General features: G+C 40.6%; 1 protein-coding gene across 1 annotated transcript in view; it reads left to right on the top strand.

Annotated features, from left to right (window-relative positions):
- The window catches only part of LOC109469796 (dynein heavy chain 8, axonemal-like), a 68,508-nt gene that overhangs the window by 24,721 nt on the left and 25,489 nt on the right, over window positions 1-18,298 (top strand). Inside the window, exons 40-58 of the mRNA XM_019768462.1 lie at window positions 46-148; window positions 609-713; window positions 1,444-1,605; window positions 2,358-2,582; window positions 3,073-3,245; window positions 4,185-4,363; window positions 5,402-5,589; window positions 6,021-6,107; window positions 6,576-6,683; window positions 7,177-7,311; window positions 7,914-8,078; window positions 8,485-8,731; window positions 11,111-11,352; window positions 12,312-12,452; window positions 12,843-12,948; window positions 13,354-13,485; window positions 13,969-14,111; window positions 15,505-15,639; window positions 16,110-16,232. Coding sequence (XP_019624021.1) covers window positions 46-148; window positions 609-713; window positions 1,444-1,605; window positions 2,358-2,582; window positions 3,073-3,245; window positions 4,185-4,363; window positions 5,402-5,589; window positions 6,021-6,107; window positions 6,576-6,683; window positions 7,177-7,311; window positions 7,914-8,078; window positions 8,485-8,731; window positions 11,111-11,352; window positions 12,312-12,452; window positions 12,843-12,948; window positions 13,354-13,485; window positions 13,969-14,111; window positions 15,505-15,639; window positions 16,110-16,232 — 2,899 coding nt within the window. The remainder of the gene's footprint in view (window positions 1-45; window positions 149-608; window positions 714-1,443; window positions 1,606-2,357; window positions 2,583-3,072; window positions 3,246-4,184; window positions 4,364-5,401; window positions 5,590-6,020; window positions 6,108-6,575; window positions 6,684-7,176; window positions 7,312-7,913; window positions 8,079-8,484; window positions 8,732-11,110; window positions 11,353-12,311; window positions 12,453-12,842; window positions 12,949-13,353; window positions 13,486-13,968; window positions 14,112-15,504; window positions 15,640-16,109; window positions 16,233-18,298) is intronic.

Raw genomic sequence — 18,298 nt, 5'->3', positions numbered from 1 at the left:
CTTGTTGTAGTAGATTCTGGACTTCCTGGTTTGTTTTGATCACAGGTACCTGGAGAAGAAACGTCTGGTGTTCCCGAGGTTCTTCTTCATCTCAGACCCTGCCTTACTGGAGATTCTTGGGCAGGCCAGCGACTCTCACACTATCCAGGTGAGTTAGAAGCGTAAGGAGATAAAATCCTGATATTTGGATGTTTAAAGTTAAAACCTTTGATCCAAGGTAAATTTTCTCACCTAGAGTTTTAGACCTTGTGTTAGATCAAAAGTTTTAACTTAAAGTTTACACAACTACCAACGCAGATGAACTATGAAAGTATCATGATATTTGGCATGGAGGACTTTTGATAAGGTGACAGCTAGTGATCTGGAAGCTTCTTGTGTGAAAACCATTTCTACTGAATCTTACTATTTTCCAAGTCATAAACTGTAATATGTGATACAGGAAGGGAAGAGTTAGGAACCAAATTTCTTGCCCCACCCACACATATTTTCATTGCATGTAGTGGTTTAACATCTTGATATTGGCAAATTCTATTCTACTTGATTATTTATTGTACATGGTTGATTAATCAAATCATGTTTAAATGGAGAATCCATTTGCTTTTTTCCAGTCCCACCTTCTGGGCGTGTTTGAGAATGTGAACGAGGTGACGTTTCATGAGAAAGACTATGACCGTATGATGGCCTTTGTGTCCAGGGAGGGGGAGAGTGTCAATGTAAGTATGGATAGAAGTTAACACACAGCACTTTATGTGTTACTACCATGCAGAACAGTAGTCTGAAGGACTGTAATATGTACTTCAGGCTTTTATGATTTATGGTTTTTAACATGGTTTGGCATGAACACCATTATCTCTCAGAGTGTAGTATTTGATATTTTTCTGCTTGCATTTTCCTCTTCTCTAACCAATCAATTGGCCAGTTTCAACTCAGTTGTGACAGTCTAATCTTGCATCAACAATGCTCATAATAATTTTACATGAATCTTCCTTTGCATGATTACAAACGTAGCAATTTCTGTCAGTAGTCCATTTATGTCAGAGGTAATCAAAATGTGGTGGAAACTACTGTGAAATAAACTGTTTTATGAGCATGTCAAATATGTAGAAGCTTTATCATATCAGTAATTGGTAATCGTGTAATGTGATCAAGCTCTGACAACACAAGAGCTCCCATCCTGTTGTTCACTTAACCTTCTCCCTGCTGCCTAACCCCATTGCCAATACAAAACTGGTACTTAATGACTACTTCAGCATGCTGAAGGTTAATGTGTAATTATATTGTTACCTCCCCAGCTTGATAACCCTGTGATGGCCAAAGGAAACGTGGAGATCTGCTCTTAACCCTTTCCCATCTGCCTAACCCCATTGCCAATACAAAAAAAAAGGTGCCTAATGGCTACTGTAGCATGCTGAAGGTTCAAGCGTAATATTGGTATCTCCCCAGCTTGATACCCCTGTGATGGCCAAAGGTAACGTGGAGATCTGGTTAGGAGACCTGCTGAGGGAGCAGCAGTCATCGCTGAAGGGAGTCATCCGGGAGGCAGCCGCTAACATCAACGATCCATCCTTCCAGATTCTGGCATTCCTGGCTAACTACCCAGCACAGGTTAGTGGGTGAGACATACAGGGCATCTGATGTACAGTATTAGCTACAGTCTACAGTGAAAATTTTGTTAGTTATGAGAGTTTGAATAGTGTGGTGTTGTGTTGTGTTAAATTAAAAGTAATAATTATACCATGCTGCAGCAACTAACTATAAGTCAGTATTGAAGATGCTACCTGGACCAACAAATTAAATGGCAAAAGAGCCCTGTTCAGAGATTTCACATTAATGCCCCCTCTGTTTAATATTGAAACCAGTAAGTGACTTCACCATCCTCTATAATTTTCCAAGAACTATCGTAGAGTGGAACTCGCTGCCACCAAGACAGTAGGTGCATCATCATTCGAAAACTTTAAACAACTCCTGAAGTTGGATGTGCAAAGATTAGTTGTAACAGGTTGTTTGGTAAAATATAGCGTGTGGTGTGCCTGCAAAGCTGGTGTGTTATGCCGAAGGGCCAGGCTTTTAGCTAGGATTTTTTTGGTGGGTGTCCATTTTTTTTATTGTATGCTATGCACAGTGAAGACGTGAAGAGTGCAAGATTTTAGGGGGGCTTTTTTGAAATTCATTATGCTCTCAAACACTACTTTCTGCATTTTCAGGTGTAAATTCAAGCTTTTAGCTAGGGGGTGTCCAGGGCGTCCAAAAGACACCCTTGACACCCCCTAGCTAAAAGCCTGCGAAGGGCAGTTATACCGGTTATACAGTTGATACAGATACAAATATTTGCTGTGGTTTCATGTTTACACACACAGGTTGGGCTGCTGGGTATCCAGATGATCTGGACCAGGGATGCTGAGGAGGCCCTGGCAGCCGCACGGTCCGACAAGAAGATCATGCAGACAACCAACCAGAAGTTCCTGGACCTGCTGAACAAACTGATTGATCAGACCACCCTGGACCTGACCAAGTTTGAGAGAGTGAAGTTTGAGACCCTGGTCACCATCCACGTTCACCAGAGGGACATCTTTGATGACTTGGCAAGTCTTATGCTGTGATAAGTTTTCAGTCTAAGACTTTCATGGTATACAAATTCTTATTAGTCTTATCCAGTCAGTTATAGTTACAGTAGTGTAAATTTAAGTAACAAAATTCTACTGTTCTTTGTTCATTTGCAGGACCAGACTGAATTTTTGGGCTCCATTTGACCATGTGGCCCATGCATGTTGGAGACAAAAAGCATGTAGGCAGAACGTACTGCGCCTGTGCAAAACCCTTACTTTTCACGTTGTTCATTGGATTTTTGGTCAATGTTGCATCAGAATTTTGCTTGTTGCAGATGACATCTTTTCTGACATAATATTTGGAAACTACGGATGGGATGTTAACCATATATGCGCAAGAGCAACTTGAAGTGCTATGCACAATACATTCTGCCAACGTGCTGAGACAAAAGGCTTCTAATTAGAATCTGAACAAGGTTTAGTTTTAGGACAGTAATAATGGAGAATTGATGTTCTTCTTCCACAGGTGCGCATGCACATCAAGAACGTGAATGACTTTGAATGGCTGAAGCAGTCTCGCTTCTACTGGAAGGAAGACATCGATGACTGCATCGTGTCCATCACAGATGTGGACTTCAGCTACCAGAACGAGTTCCTGGGATGTACAGACAGGCTTGTCATCACTCCTCTCACTGACAGGTAGATTCTTTATTGACACAACAAAAAGTACAGGGACTTTTGTATGGTCTTCTACAACTAAAGGTCTAACAAAGTTAAATACATGTATGGATAACTTCATCCTACATACAGAATATATGTATGTGGCAAATTACATACAGAATATATATCAGTGGTAACAATAAAGGTTTAACTAGTCTCTAACATATAGTCTCTAAGATCGAAACATTCTTTAATGTATTTTCCTATTTGAGTACTGTATTGGTTATCTCCCCTGAGAATGTAATTGAATTTATCTATAGGATATAACATATTGAATTCAGTTGACCAAGTGGAAAGAAAAGTGAACAGTAATAGGTGCTTATCATTGTAGAGTGACTGTACAATCCATTATATCTCTTTTCTTGTTATCAGTTTCTTTATCTGTGTACTAGATAGTTAAAACTGTCCTTTGTGACGCACCAGCTTTGCAGGCACATGGTGCATTAGCAGCTAATTTTATTACACCGAGCGACCTTTGCTGTTTAAAACTATCTAGTGAGGATACCCTTACTCACTTGGTGGCAGTGAGTTCCACTCTACAATAGTTCCAGGAGAGGCTGTACCTAGTACCTGACTACTTTTTCAATCAATCAGTCAATCAATTCACATTCAATGGATAGACTATTATTTTGTGGCAATTTTGCTGCTTGATGTCAGCCCCTTGTTCTAAAACAAGTGACAAGAAAATGTAAGTACCTGCATTGGTCATTAAATGACATTGTACATTCAAATAGTATTTTGCGTAATAACAATGAACGGACAACTGAAATCAATTCCTCTCTCTATCACAAGTGTAAATTCCTCCCCTTGCTTGATATTGTTTACTGGCATTAGCGTTTAAACAGTACTATTCAGCCCACAGACCATAGATAATTTTATGTCTCAAACACATCTGATTGAGTTGTGCCTTTTTGACAGGTGCTACATCACATTGGGCCAGGCCCTGGGCATGAGTATGGGAGGTGCTCCAGCTGGTCCAGCCGGTACTGGGAAGACAGAGACCACCAAGGACATGGGGAAGGCCCTGGGCAAGTACGTGGTGGTCTTCAACTGTTCTGATCAGATGGACTACAGAGGGCTGGGAAGGATCTACAAGGGTGAGATGTCACAACTTTTCGCTTCATCTCGTTTATTCCCTTTAATTGATTTGAACTGTTCAATTTCTTTCTTCTCTTCAATTTAGATCAACAAAGAGGATTGGTTTGTCTGGTTTAGCAAATATCAAAAGTTGCAAAGTGACTGAAGCTGTATGGAAAGTCACTTTGAAGACTGTCAAAGATAGTACAGTGTGCTTTGTCCAGTGGTTATCAACCCTGCCTCAGTGGTACAAGTTAAAGGTTGGGAGTTTGAATCTGAGCTGTCATAGCTTGCCCAGTATGCACCAACTGGAAAGGGTCACAGTCGTTAGGATCGGACGTTAAGCCATGGCCCACTGTTCATTGTACTTATTGAAAAGATCTAGGGGACTTTCCCTGGTACAATGAACCTCTGAAAACTATACATGGCACCAGTCTTCTCTGTCACGACCATTGGGAGATTAGCTCTAAAGTGAGTTAAAACTGGATTGAGATCACTTTCCTTTTTACAGGTAATATGCCTGTACAATGTACACAGTGAAAATGCAATCTTCTTAATGAAGGTAATGGAAAAATTAAAGCAGAACAGCTAAACTCTGTACTTCTCCTTGGTGCTGTATCTGAGGTGGTTGGTTTTATCAAGCATCAAGTGTATTCAACTATGATGCATCTAATCGAGGAGCTACCAGGAATGTTATATGTTACGTGAATAGAGTACTGCTTTTCAATGTTGTATGCTGTATCTTTCCTTGGTGCTGAATCTGCTGTGGTTGGTTTCATTAAGCATCATGTGTATTCAACTACGATATATCGATTGAAGGAGCTACCAGGAATGTTATATTTCATATGAACTTTTCAATGTTGTATGCTGTACCTCTCCTTGGTGCTGAATCTGCTGTGGTTGGTTTCATCAAGCATCATGTGTATTCAACTACAATATATCTAATGAAGGAGCTACTAGAAATGTTATATGATATGTGAATAGAGTACTGCTTTTCAATGTTGTATGCTGTACCTTTCCTTGGTGCTGAATCCACTGTGGCTGTTTTTTCCCCACAGGTCTTGCCCAGTCTGGCAGCTGGGGTTGTTTTGATGAGTTTAACCGGATTGACCTGCCGGTGTTGTCGGTGGCTGCTCAGCAGATCTACATCGTCCTGATGGCCAGGAAGGAGAGGAAGACCCAGTTTATCTTCACAGACGGAGACGTCGTGGACCTTAACCCTGAGTTTGGCCTGTTCATCACCATGGTAGGGAAACTGTATTAGCTATTGTGTTACGTTCTGTGTTTAAACTGTAACTTCCAACACAAAAAATGGACTTAACCAAAGTTCCAACTGTTCAACTCCTGTCTTGGTCAAGGTGTTGAACTTGGTCCATGTTTTTTTGTGTTGGAAGTTACAGTTTAAACCTTTTTCAGAATGACTTATACCAACATAGATGAACTTACAATGTTCATGCTGGCTACATTGTACAATTCTAGATTTTGCTTTGGAAAGACAATACTGTAAGTGTTAAAGAAAGACTTGAAAGTCAATATTTCTGCTAAATCTGGTCTTCAGTTCCAGGACCAGAACTTGTTCGACCATTGTGTTTCTGTGCAGCACCTTCTAGCCTCAAATCAGGATCAACAGTTACTGTTTTTTAAACATAACTGAATGCATTTCCTCCCATCCCAAAGAACCCTGGCTATGCTGGCAGACAGGAGCTTCCCGAGAACCTGAAGATCCAGTTCAGAACAGTCGCCATGATGGTGCCAGACAGACAGGTACGTGTCTTCCTCATTCTCTGCTGGTTCTAATGTTGTACTGAGTAGCCTTTAGTAAATGGTCAAAAAATCTTATGATATTAATACTGATTGTGATTAATTGACACTCAGGTGGTGGATTATCAGTGATATTGAATTGGAAGTCAGATGCAAAGATTTTCTTCTGTACTCTTATGCTGATTTCCTTACTTTGAAGTCTTGAATCTTTCCATGATGTTCATAGGAACTTATTATATATTGTACAAAATATGACTTAAAAGGGAATAAGAGGTTTGATAAAACCTGAAAAGTGATTTCCTACACTAAATTTGTTAGTCCATAGTAGTTTAGAGTGCTGCCAGCCATTTGAAGTTGCAGCTAGCACCTAGCGCTGCAATTTTACTCTCCCCCGCCTTCGTGAACCTCTTGTTCCCTGTTAAAACATGTAGACTAAGTATAATCAGTGACACCTTTTGCTTCTGTGTACAGATCATTATGAGGGTGAAGCTGGCCAGTTGTGGTTTTCAGGAGAACATCATCCTGGCCCAGAAGTTTTACACACTCTACAAACTGTGTGAGGAGCAGCTTTCAAAACAGGTACGGATGAGGAATTTGGTAGATCCAGTGATTGGATACAGTGTCAGTTTTGTCAGTTCATTATTTAAACAAAAAATTGCCTGCAAGGACTAGACTACCTTGCACTACAAAAATTCTTAAAGTTTTCAGGGTAAAATGAAAGAAATTTTGATGTAACCAAAAAATTTTTATTTTTTTTATTTTTATTTTTGGTAGTTGTACTGTACCACGTCCTCTTAGACTTTAAATGCTAAGGTAGTACCCAAACATTGGTTTGAAAATTCATGGACATGCTTTTGTTTTGACGCATCAGATTTTATTTGACCGTTGACCGTTGACGTTGTTGCTTGACTAAATGTATTGTCCATTGTAAATGTATGCTGGGCCCCATTGGAAAGCAGCTTCTACTAGCTGAATAGGCTACCCAGCCGTTTTATGATGAAATAGATAAAAAATAAATAAACAGACATAATTGATTGTTGAAAAAAGTCAGAGTAAATGTTGTTATTTTTAGGTGCATTATGACTTTGGCCTGAGGAACATCCTGTCAGTACTGCGTACTCTTGGAGCTAACAAGCGAGCTCGACCGGAGGAGACAGAGTCAACCATCGTCATGAGAGTTCTCAGGGACATGAACCTTTCCAAGCTGGTAAGGATCTTTGTGTCTCGCTGTGACTGTGATGTTTTCTAGGGTAGAACTAGAAGGAACAGGAGTTTAAAAGGCTTGTAACTAGCCTTTTGTCAACTTAGGCATCCTCAAATGGCAGAGGCATAGCAAAGTCCGCTGCAGTGCTACTGTAAGTTCAGCACCAAGGAAAGGCCTTTACTACGGGAGGCAAAAATGGTATAACATTCCTTGTAACAGGGGTAATCTTTAGTTATAGAGTCAAGCTTTGTTCCAACACAAGAAGGAGACTGACCATAAATTTTTGGTCTATCTCGTCCACCTTCGTCAGATGTATGGTGCACCGGTGCAACGTTGACTCTCCGGAAGTCGGAAACGTGATGACGTCAGGAGTGTATTAAAAGTGGTGGGAAGTAACTATGGATTCTACCAACACAGTTGAGCTTTCATTTGAGGGATTATCTTTTTTTTAGGTGGACTACAACAAAAATATTGACTCCTCAAAATTTTACACAAATTATGACACAATGAGCAAGTTAATGTACGGAGTGAAAACATTCTATATTAGCCATAGGAACACAATCTTTTATTACTGAATCTGATTGGTTATGTTGCCATGACAACAGGTGGATGAAGACGAGCCCCTGTTCCTGAGTCTGATTGGTGACCTGTTCCCGGGTATCGTCCTGGATACGGCGACCTACGAGGACCTGCAGGCAGCCATCACCCACCAGGTGGACGAGTCTCCCAACCTCATCAACCACCCCAACTGGAACCTCAAAATTGTGCAGGTAGGCAGGTTTTCAAAACTTCATGATTCTGTTACTAAAATGATTATACTAGGAACATTGAGAATGCTTTAGTCCTCATCACACTTGCTCACTCACTCACTTACTCACTACCTTACTCACTCACTCACTCACCATTATACATATTAATAAGAAAACTATTATTAGACTCAATATTTACATTTTGAGGTCAGAAAGCATTCAAGAGTTTGACACAATATGGCAAGATTGTATTCATGAATCAAGATCTGAACTGACAACTTGCCATACCTAAAGCTGCATTTTACGTGTAGAAAAGTGTGAAGTACCCAGCTGATGACACAAGTGTTTTACGTATCTCATGTATATGGGCCATGAGCCTCAGAGACAAATAAATATTAAACATTCCATCCTTTATTTCTTCCCCCAGCTGTTTGAGACCCAGCGTGTACGTTGGGGTATGATGACCTTGGGTCCGAGTGGGGCAGGGAAGACAGAGTGCATCCACACGATCATGAAGTCCATGACGGAGTGCGGGGCCCCACACAGGGAGATGAGGATGAACCCCAAGGCCATCACGGCGCCTCAGATGTTCGGCCGGCTGGATGTGGCCACCAATGACTGGACAGACGGCATCTTCTCTACCCTGTGGAGGAGAACTCACAAGGCCAAGAAAGGTGAAGGATTTTATACCATCTTCATAACCTTTAACATTCTGCATTAATTTTGAGTAATTACATGTGGGTACAGGCGAGACTGGTTGTGTTCTCGTGAGACTAGGTTAGTCCGTGATCAAGACATACATTGGACATCAAAAATTTTTGTATGTGTTTTTTACCTTTTCAAATCGTCACTGATTGAGGAATACTCTACTAACTGTGATTTATGCTTGACTGATGAACCTCTTTAAGGATGTAGGTACAGGTGTTTTGAAAAGAGTCATCTCAAGTTCAGGGCGCAAAATACTATCTTTTCTGCATACAGTACCTGTGTTGGTGCAAGTAACATTGACAATTAGTTGCACTAGACAAATTTTACCTGCTCCACTCAGAATTTAGGAAGTATGGATCGTATCAAAAAGTTCAGAAACCATTGCCATTACTTCTTCAATACTTCATAGGCAATAACAAAAGTGAGCATCTCTGCTGATTTGCTGTAGCTCACACAGCTTTTGTAAATACAGTCAAACCTGTACTAGCGGTCACCTTTGTATAGTGGTCACTCGGCCATAGCGGTCAGTTTTTGCCGGTCCCTTGAATTTTTCCCATTGACGTAAGCATTAAGAATCGTGTCTATAGCGGTCACTGTTCAACGCGGTCAGCGGTCACCCCATTCCGGTCCCGCCGGCATGTCAACACCGCCGATAGCGGTCGCGGCTGGCCGTAACCCGCTAAGCACCACGGCCGTAACACCACCCCACCTCGGGCTACGACCGTTATGAGCCTTGTGATAATTTTCCGATCGCTACATTACTAAAATGTGAACTGAAAATTAGACTCCATATGTGTATGAAATAAAGGAAAACTGGCTTTTGACACGAATTTTCTGCGGTCGCGGGTGTCTTTGATATCTGCGTTTTCCCCAACACCAGTGCCGTGCGTGCCGCATGGAGCTTTCAAATTATGGACTCGGCCGCTCGGCGAAGATTACGGCAATTATCTTTACAAAAAAAATTAAGAATATCCATATTTGGTTTCTCGATTCCTTGAAATGCGTAGATATGTGCATAGCTTCCGTTTTTCATGGGCATAATTCAAGAAATTTGGCTCGAAAAATGCGTTTCGTATTTTTCCAAGATGGCGCATGCATGTTAGCTGCAGAGGGAGGTCAATTGGGGTCATCGGAAGACTCCACTGTTATGGAGGTAGATACACCGAGTTTTATTTAACTTCATTAGCGTCAAATGACGTAATTACATTATGAAAACATTTCAAATACATTACTACAAGTAATTTTAGATGTAAATTTAAAACTGTAGTGGATATTTTAGAAAAGATATAAGTCTGAAAGGAGAAAATTTTCTGTTGACTTCCACATTTGGCATAATGGTAAAGGCAGACAACCCACGCGGGGAGAAACCCAAGCCGTAAACAAAGGAGAGTTTTCGCTACGTTTTCATGTTCAAAAACGACCAAAAACGGAAAGTAACTGGCAACTGACGAACAATTATTTTGCTGTTAACTAAATAGACAGAATCTTGGTACAAAATAACTTATTTACGTGGTTGGAATTCGCTGTGGCGTATGTCGGTCGCGCGAAGCAAGTGTTCACCAAAGAACAAAAACATGGCGATGTCGTTCTCTTCCACTTTTCGACTAACAACAACAACTAGTACTAGTAACGTGGCGATTGCGGAGAAACGATGGCAAACGCGGAGAGACAGACGCCGAACTTATTCCAAAAGGTGGAAGTGATCCGACTGGCAGAGAGAGTGAGAAGAAATCGTCGAAAGCTGAGCTTAGATTAAATGATTTTGCAGTCGATAGAAATTTGTTTGGAGTTGAAAGTTTGTTGCTTGATTTGCTTTCTTTTCTTTAGCCACATGTAGTACTAGTATGTACACAAGAACAGTAAATGACAACCAGTGATTTTGTTTTAATGTTTTAATGTGAATGGTTTCATTGTCCCGGAATAGATGAACTAAATATGTTGAGTGTATGTATCTTTGATGTCAAGTTAATGTTTCCATGCAATATTTCTGTATTTCTTTTTTTTTTAAGTCAAGTACAAAATAAAGTGCAACTAAAGCAAAAGAACAACAAATTATTGAACTAAGACATGTACATATAAAAGGGGTTTACCTTTGCAAATGTATGTATTCATATGTTTCAGAATAAAGACATCACTGTTGGTACTCAAAGCATGTGTCCCTTTTATTTGGGGGGGGGGGGTCAACTAACCGGCTGTTTCTCTATAGTGGTCACCTGGCCATAGTGGTCAAATTTGGCCAGTCCCTTGAGTGACCACTATAGGCAGGTTTGACTGTAATCTTTAGCCCATGTCAGGAAGAAAGTTGTGCTGCATTGACTGTAAGCTCCCTGTCTGCTCACCAACAGGAGAGAACATCTGGATAGTGCTGGATGGTCCTGTTGATGCTATCTGGATTGAGAACCTGAACTCTGTGTTGGACGACAACCGAACCCTGACCCTGGCTAACGGAGACCGTATCCCCATGTCTCCTGCCTGTAAGGTCGTGTTTGAGGTGCACAACATCGACAACGCCTCACCGGCCACGGTTTCACGCAACGGCATGGTGTTCATGAGCTCCTCTGTGCTGGACTTCAGGCCCATACTTGCTGTAAGTTCTGCAGCCTCATTATATTAATGAAGGCCTACATGCCCTTTTCCGTATGGCGTAATCAGGCCTTTATAGTCTTCATAATCTGTAGGCAGCCACCAAAATCATTGTAATTTGTAATCAGTACGTTACCTGTAATGTGTGATTGTCCGTAATCAGCTCTGAGAATTTAATGTAATTCATAATCTGCGGCGAACATTTTTTATAATTCATAATCACTATCCTTTATGCTCTCATTAAACTCTATAAAATGGCAGAGTCCATTTTGTGCTGGGGTATTTTTGGAACAGTCCATTCTTGCAGGTGGTCAAAATAGGAAAAGTCCACTTTGGATTGGGGTGGGGTTTTTTTTAGTAAACTTTGGGATGGTCCATTTGTGCGAAAGGTATGGAACAGTCCATTTTGGAATGGAGAGGGAGATGGAGTGATATATGCTGTATTTGCCTCTGAGCAAATGTTGGCCTTTCTAGTTCTTCATTTAAGTTTCAAGGAAAGGCCAACAATTTTGATATTATAGCATCTCAACACTCTACACTCTACATTGACCTTTTTGTGGTATAGGAAGGTCATAAAGCAGACCCAAATTGACCTATCACATTATTACGTCACATTTTGTTTACCTGTTCTAAAGAACATTCTAGAACGGTCAGTTAAAGAATAAAGATCATTTCAAAATTTTCAAAGTAAGGTATGTCTAATTTTTGCTGCGTCTAGTTGTGTTGACACAGCATTACATGCCGCATGGGTGATTTAGTTGTGACATTAGACGAAAGTAGTACTGTATTAAAAGCCTTATATTAGGCTAACGCTACACAAACACATACCGCGCTACGCACCGCTGTACAATATAAACGTTGATTGACCGGCATTCATTGCGGTAAACAAACTGTGACGTAATAATGGTATAGGACTATAGGTCCATTGATGTGGTATTTTGATGTTCCCCTGATGACATGCAGGGCTGGCTGCGTAAGAGGCAGCCTCAGGAGGCAGACATCCTGCAGGCCCTGTATGATAAGGTGTTCAACGACCTGTACCACTACATGGCTCAGAACCTCTGGCCCAAAATGGTGCTGCTGGAATGTAACTACATCGCTCAGGTAACTGAATTATAGACTTATTCACATAATATTGTTAGACTTAGATGTAGTGAAAAGTTTCTGAAAAAAACAACAACTTGAATCTAACCCAAATCTTACTTCCTAATGGCAGCAACCACAACAAGACAATATTTCAGCAATGTATATGGAAAAACAAATTACAGTGTTACGGTAACCGTTAATAATTTGCTTGCAAAACCCAAAGGCAGAAGCATGCAGTTAAGATTTCTGAGGAAAAAATTGTAGTTTTTTGTTTTGAAAACTACAATTTATCAATTTGAAAGCAGTTAAAAAGCAGGCAACTTATTAAGTATAACTTAGTTCCTCTATATCAGATTCTTCATTAGCCAGAATGTGTTCAGTTAATTTTATACCCCCTTTTTCTTTCAGTCCTTGAATCTTCTGGAGGGTTTGATCCCCAGTAAGGAGGAGGCAGGAGTCTTACCTGCTGAGCATCTAGAAAGGATCTTCATCTTCGCTCTCATGTGGAGCATCGGTCAGTCTGACACTAACTTGTTGAATAATCTAGACTTTTACGATATGATTATGTTTCCCCTCCATGAATAATCATGTTGCTCGAATTGGGTCCTTATTTGTAAAACACAAAAGGCAACATTTTACTAAAACAACATTTTAAAACACTCTCACCATCAGGTACAAAGTAAATATTATATTCATACATTACAAGTAAGAAAACACATCTAGTTTAACAAGACATCATAGACATAAAAGATGTTTTGCTTTTGGGCTCTTATTGTCAAGCTGTAAGGCACAGTGCAGTGAAGAATTCCTAAGTCTTGTGTCCGGCATAGTTTGGTGGAACAGAAAACAAAAAAGGAAACAAATTAGATAAAACAGAAATCACAATAATGTGACTAACAGGCTGTTCTTACCTGATCAGGTGCCATCCTAGAGTTGGAGGATCGAGCCAAGTTGGAAGAGTTTTTGAGGAGCCATGAGAGTTCCTTGGACCTGCCTAAATGTGACGCTGAGGCAGGCCAAACCATCTTTGAGTTTGTGGTGGACTCCCATGGTGAGCTACAAACTACTGTTTCTGCAAAGTGAAAGTTTTGCATGATATAAAATTACAGCTTCTTTTGAAAATATTCTCATTGACTTAAATTGTTTTGAAAAAAAAATGGTATATGAAACATCTTGTATTTGCTCACAAACATTTGTTGCTGTTTTTTTATTTGGTGTATTTACCTCTTCAGAAGGAAAACAATATTATAATTGTTTTGCTCTGTTTCTTCTTCTCCAAACAAAGAAGGTCAATGAACTGGACGAGGTGACTGTCACCGTGGTAACTGCTGCTGTGGTGTTTGTTACATGATGTGGCAAGTGGCAGGACAGAGTTTAATGTGGCTGGTCACCATAGATATTAATTTGTTTAAGTAAAAATAAACACAGCAGCAGTAGTTTTGTTGTGCTAAACCATTTGAACGTAAACATTTGTCATGCATTTGCTTTGCAAATGTTACCTTTCTAGTATGATAGTATTTGACATTTTTTGCAGGAAACTGGCAGCACTGGAGTGAACGTGTGGAGGAGTTTCTCTACCCGACAGACTCCGTCCTGGAGTACTCCTCCATCCTGGTACCCAATGTGGACAACGTCAGGACATCCTTCCTCATCGATACAATCGCCAAACAGTCCAAGGTTGGTTTGGGATGTTGAAACTGCACCAAACACATAATAATCATTACATGTATGTTCACTTTTGACACAGGGATTTCATAATATGTGAATTATTCTGTATGGCAACCATATTGGTTGGAGAGCTACAAGTTAGTATATTACCTTGTAATATTAGAATTAACTCAAATTGGACCATTTCAAAGTGCACTATGATCTATGGACATCGTTTTTGAAGTGGTTTTAGTATGTTCTTTTGAGCTCCAAACCATTTATTTGTCCAACAAGTCTTATCGATGGTTGTAAGAATACCTGTATTTGTCCTTGGTGCTGAAAGACCATCGCTGCACATTATGCTCTTACAGCTCTTATAGTCACAGAGCTTTGATATATCTTAAAGGAGTACTAACCTCCAGAAAGGGGTGCTATATTTCGACAGGCATTTATTTTTGGAAGTGAAAAATGCATATTATTTTACAGTATATAATTAAATGCCCATTTTGCGAGCAAGCCTTAAAATGCATCGAATCCAGGACAAACTCTCCAAATACCCTCAAAACTATCCCAGAATACACCACGCTACCCCATTAGTGCCTATGTTTTAAACAAAAAGTTACGTTACAGACCTCATTTCGGGGGCGATAAGAAAAATTTGTACCGTTTTGTGTTCTTTGGTATCTTACCAACCATTGCCCTTCTTGGTGTCCTTATCGCCCCTCATTTATGCCGCAAATATTGATGATGAAAAAAACGGCGTAATCTAGTTATCTTTTTCATAAGTGGTGTAATCTAATTATCTGTTCAAGTTATACTTACATGCAAATGAGTTGAGAAACTCAAAACACACAGGATGAAACTGGCGCCCACTGTATTCGACATCATGATATTATAATATCCAAGCCACAGGTCAAGCAAAGTAAAGCAAGTAATTTCTCAATAATCAGCTTGTTAGTGTGCTTGTCTCCTACCATTTTCGCCAAAAAATGTTTATGTTGACCTGAAGTGTATGAGTATTGCGTAAGCCAGAGTTCCCGGATGTATCAATTGTGGTTCAGCATGGGGGAAAATGATATTAATATCACTTTACAAACATGCGCCGCGCAACTTGTACAAGCGAAATTATGTAAAAAGTCGGCTAGTTATGTACTCATTGCAGCATGATGTATCGGAAAATAGCACTTCGTTCTGGAGGTTAGTACTCCTTTAACAAGTCATAGATATTAGTATCAGAACCACACCGTCTATCATTTACCAAAGCTTATTTACTGTTAGTTAACTATGTTCACAGTGTACCACCTTCATATTCATAATCATGTATTTTTTAAAATATCGTCTCATTCCTGCAAATGAAGATATAATAACTTTTTTATTATGTAAGACAAGAACCTTAATTTAAAGATGATATGACATTTTTCAGGCTGTTCTGCTGATTGGTGAACAGGGTACAGCTAAGACTGTGATGATTAAGGGTTACATGTCCAAGTACGATGCTGATGTTCACATGGGCAAGAGCCTCAACTTCTCCTCAGCCACAGTACCACTCATGTTCCAGGTACTTCTACATGTTGTGCTGTGTTATATTTATGCTGTGTTTGTATAATATTATGACCTGGTGCCTGAACCGGATATTACGACCTGATGCCTTATATTTAACCATTACATCACCTGCTCCAATTGCAGTCTCTCTTTTTTCCCCTGTATCTGTTCACAGTGTTCACAAAGAGAAGAAAGCCTTGTTTATCTCACATCTGTTCTATAAAGTTCCAAGCTATAGAAGCAAAGCAGCTAGCTACATTGCAATTCTATTCTTGAAATGTAAGATGAAAGATTATGATGTATGCATTTCACGAAACAACTAATGTGTTACATTCTTCAGAGAGTTAAGAACATGTATGAAAAGCAAAGCAATCAACATTGCAATTCCATTTAAGAAATATGAAATAAATAATATTAAAAGATTATGTCAGACTCTCGATTTCACCAAAGGCAATGTGTTAATGGTCTATCTCCCATTCTTCCCAGCGTACCATTGAGAGCTATGTTGACAAGCGCATGGGCACCACCTACGGCCCACCGGCGGGAAGGAAGATGACTGTGTTTGTAGACGACATCAACATGCCCATCATTAACGAGTGGGGAGACCAGGTAAGATGGTCAATCCTCAGTCTATGTATGAGGGAAGGGCATCATTGCATACAGAAAGTCAAGTTTATGCATTGCACATTGAAATGAAAAGATTGAAGGGGACAAGAGCAAGCTATTCTGTTAGGGACTGTACGATATTTACCGGGGGGGGAGGGCTGGTGCACTGGAGGGGAGGGCCATTGAAAACTTTTTTGGCCTGGGGGGAGGGCCATCGAAAAAATATCTTAACCGAGGGGAGGGCCATCGAAAAAAAAATCAGCCTTGGGGGGGAGGGCCACTGAAAAAGTTTTCCAAAATATGGCATCGCGTAGTACCGAATTACAAGAAATACGCCGTAAATTCGAAATATAGTACGCATTTTTAAAACTTTTCCAAATTCCAAAAGTGTCTCGGGCCGTTGCCAAAGTCGGGGTGCGAGGTTTTTGAGGTTTATTTGAGGTTTTCCCCCGACAAATCCGCGGACGACCCAGGAATATATATAGCGGAACACCGGCACGGGGAACTTGGAACGACATCGATCGTCCATAGCATGTTTAGATAAGAATATTGACGAGTGGAAATAAAGTTGAACTTCAATATATGAACATAATTCCTCTGACTATCGTCGATATTTACACCAAGTTGTGGTAAAAAAGAAGTCAAGTCACCCACGGTAAGAAAATGTTGGTCACTAGCAATGACGCCCGGCGCTCCGTCATGCCGACCGGCCGTCCCCGCCAGCCGACGCCGATCTCAGTGGAACTCCGGCGAAAATATAACCCCCCGTAAGTACATATAAAATTGTAAGAGGGTTTATGAGCGGTAATATTTTAAATGGTCCGCAAGCCGTGAAGTTTTTGATCGTCGTAAACATAACGTAACGTGATAAAATAACAGTTGTGCCTCGACTGATGGTCAGTTCTAATGCACTTCCGGCTTGAGTTTAACTCAGAAATCTTCGACAAAGATTTTACCCCATGCCGTTTCAAAGGTTCAGTTGACAGATATTGTTATCCATGTTTCATTTCGTATCACAAATCTTTTTAAATCTTGATAAACGCCATGGGAAATTACTTTGTAGCGGACTATACCAGCCAGTGCAGTACGACGTGAAAATGCCAGCTAGATGTACTCTCCCACCCGACTGTTCGGCAAGCTACAATGATATGGGCGGAGTTATCTTAAAATGTAGTCTTTGATGAAAGGCCGGTGGGTGGGGTGCTGAGCGCGCCGACAGGCAAAGTGCACCTACAGCTGAAGAACAAAGAGGGCCGTGGCAGCGCTGAGGACAGCTTTCCAGAACCTGGGCCCCGGGAAGGAAATCTTTCTTTCCTCTGAACAGAATGTACTTATAAGTTTTACGGAGTACAAAATAATTAACACACGTGTTTATTCCTTAGAAGTGTAACGGGTGGCAAATTTTAAGGCAGCACCTCTACAGTAGCATGAATACTCCGCCCAGTTCTCCGCCTCGATGATCGTTAATTAATTGCTCTCCATGGGTTGATCGGGCGGGTGCTATTTTAAGTGTTCGGTGCATTTCGTTTAGTAAAAAATAACAACAAAGCTACGTACTTGTACATCAACATTCAACTACCCCCCGCTACCGATGAAGTCAATATTGAAATACGGTCTTTTTTCACAAATCTTTATTGACCATTGCTTGTTTGATCACCAACACTCTCCGGGATCCAAAGCTGTACGTTTCGCCGCACTTGCCTTACCTTTCGATGCGGTGGTGACGTCTTGCAAGTCGGCTGCGGCCGGCGGTGAAAACAAGTCCGAACATGGAACGTTTCCCGCTACGTTCCCATACAATCACGCAGTACACAGCATAAATCTAGTTTTTAACAATTTTAAAGCTGCAATTTTAAATTTGTTTGGAACGATGAACTGTCTTTAAGATCAGAGGTACCGGCCGTGCGTAGAAGGGGTGCGTACTTTATTCGAGTTTTTCCATTTCAGACGGGAATATTTGTCTTCCATCAGCCCTCATCAGGGGGCGCGTACCTTTAATCGGGATGCGTACTCGGGAATTTACGGAGGGATAAAGAGACATAAAAAAATGGGGGGAGGCCATCGAAAAA

The sequence above is a fragment of the Branchiostoma belcheri genome, unplaced genomic scaffold (assembly GCF_001625305.1).
Source record: "Branchiostoma belcheri isolate BF01 breed outbred unplaced genomic scaffold, Haploidv18h27 scaffold21, whole genome shotgun sequence".
Classification (NCBI taxonomy): domain Eukaryota; kingdom Metazoa; phylum Chordata; class Leptocardii; order Amphioxiformes; family Branchiostomatidae; genus Branchiostoma; species Branchiostoma belcheri.
This window is presented reverse-complemented; position numbering and strand designations above follow the sequence as displayed.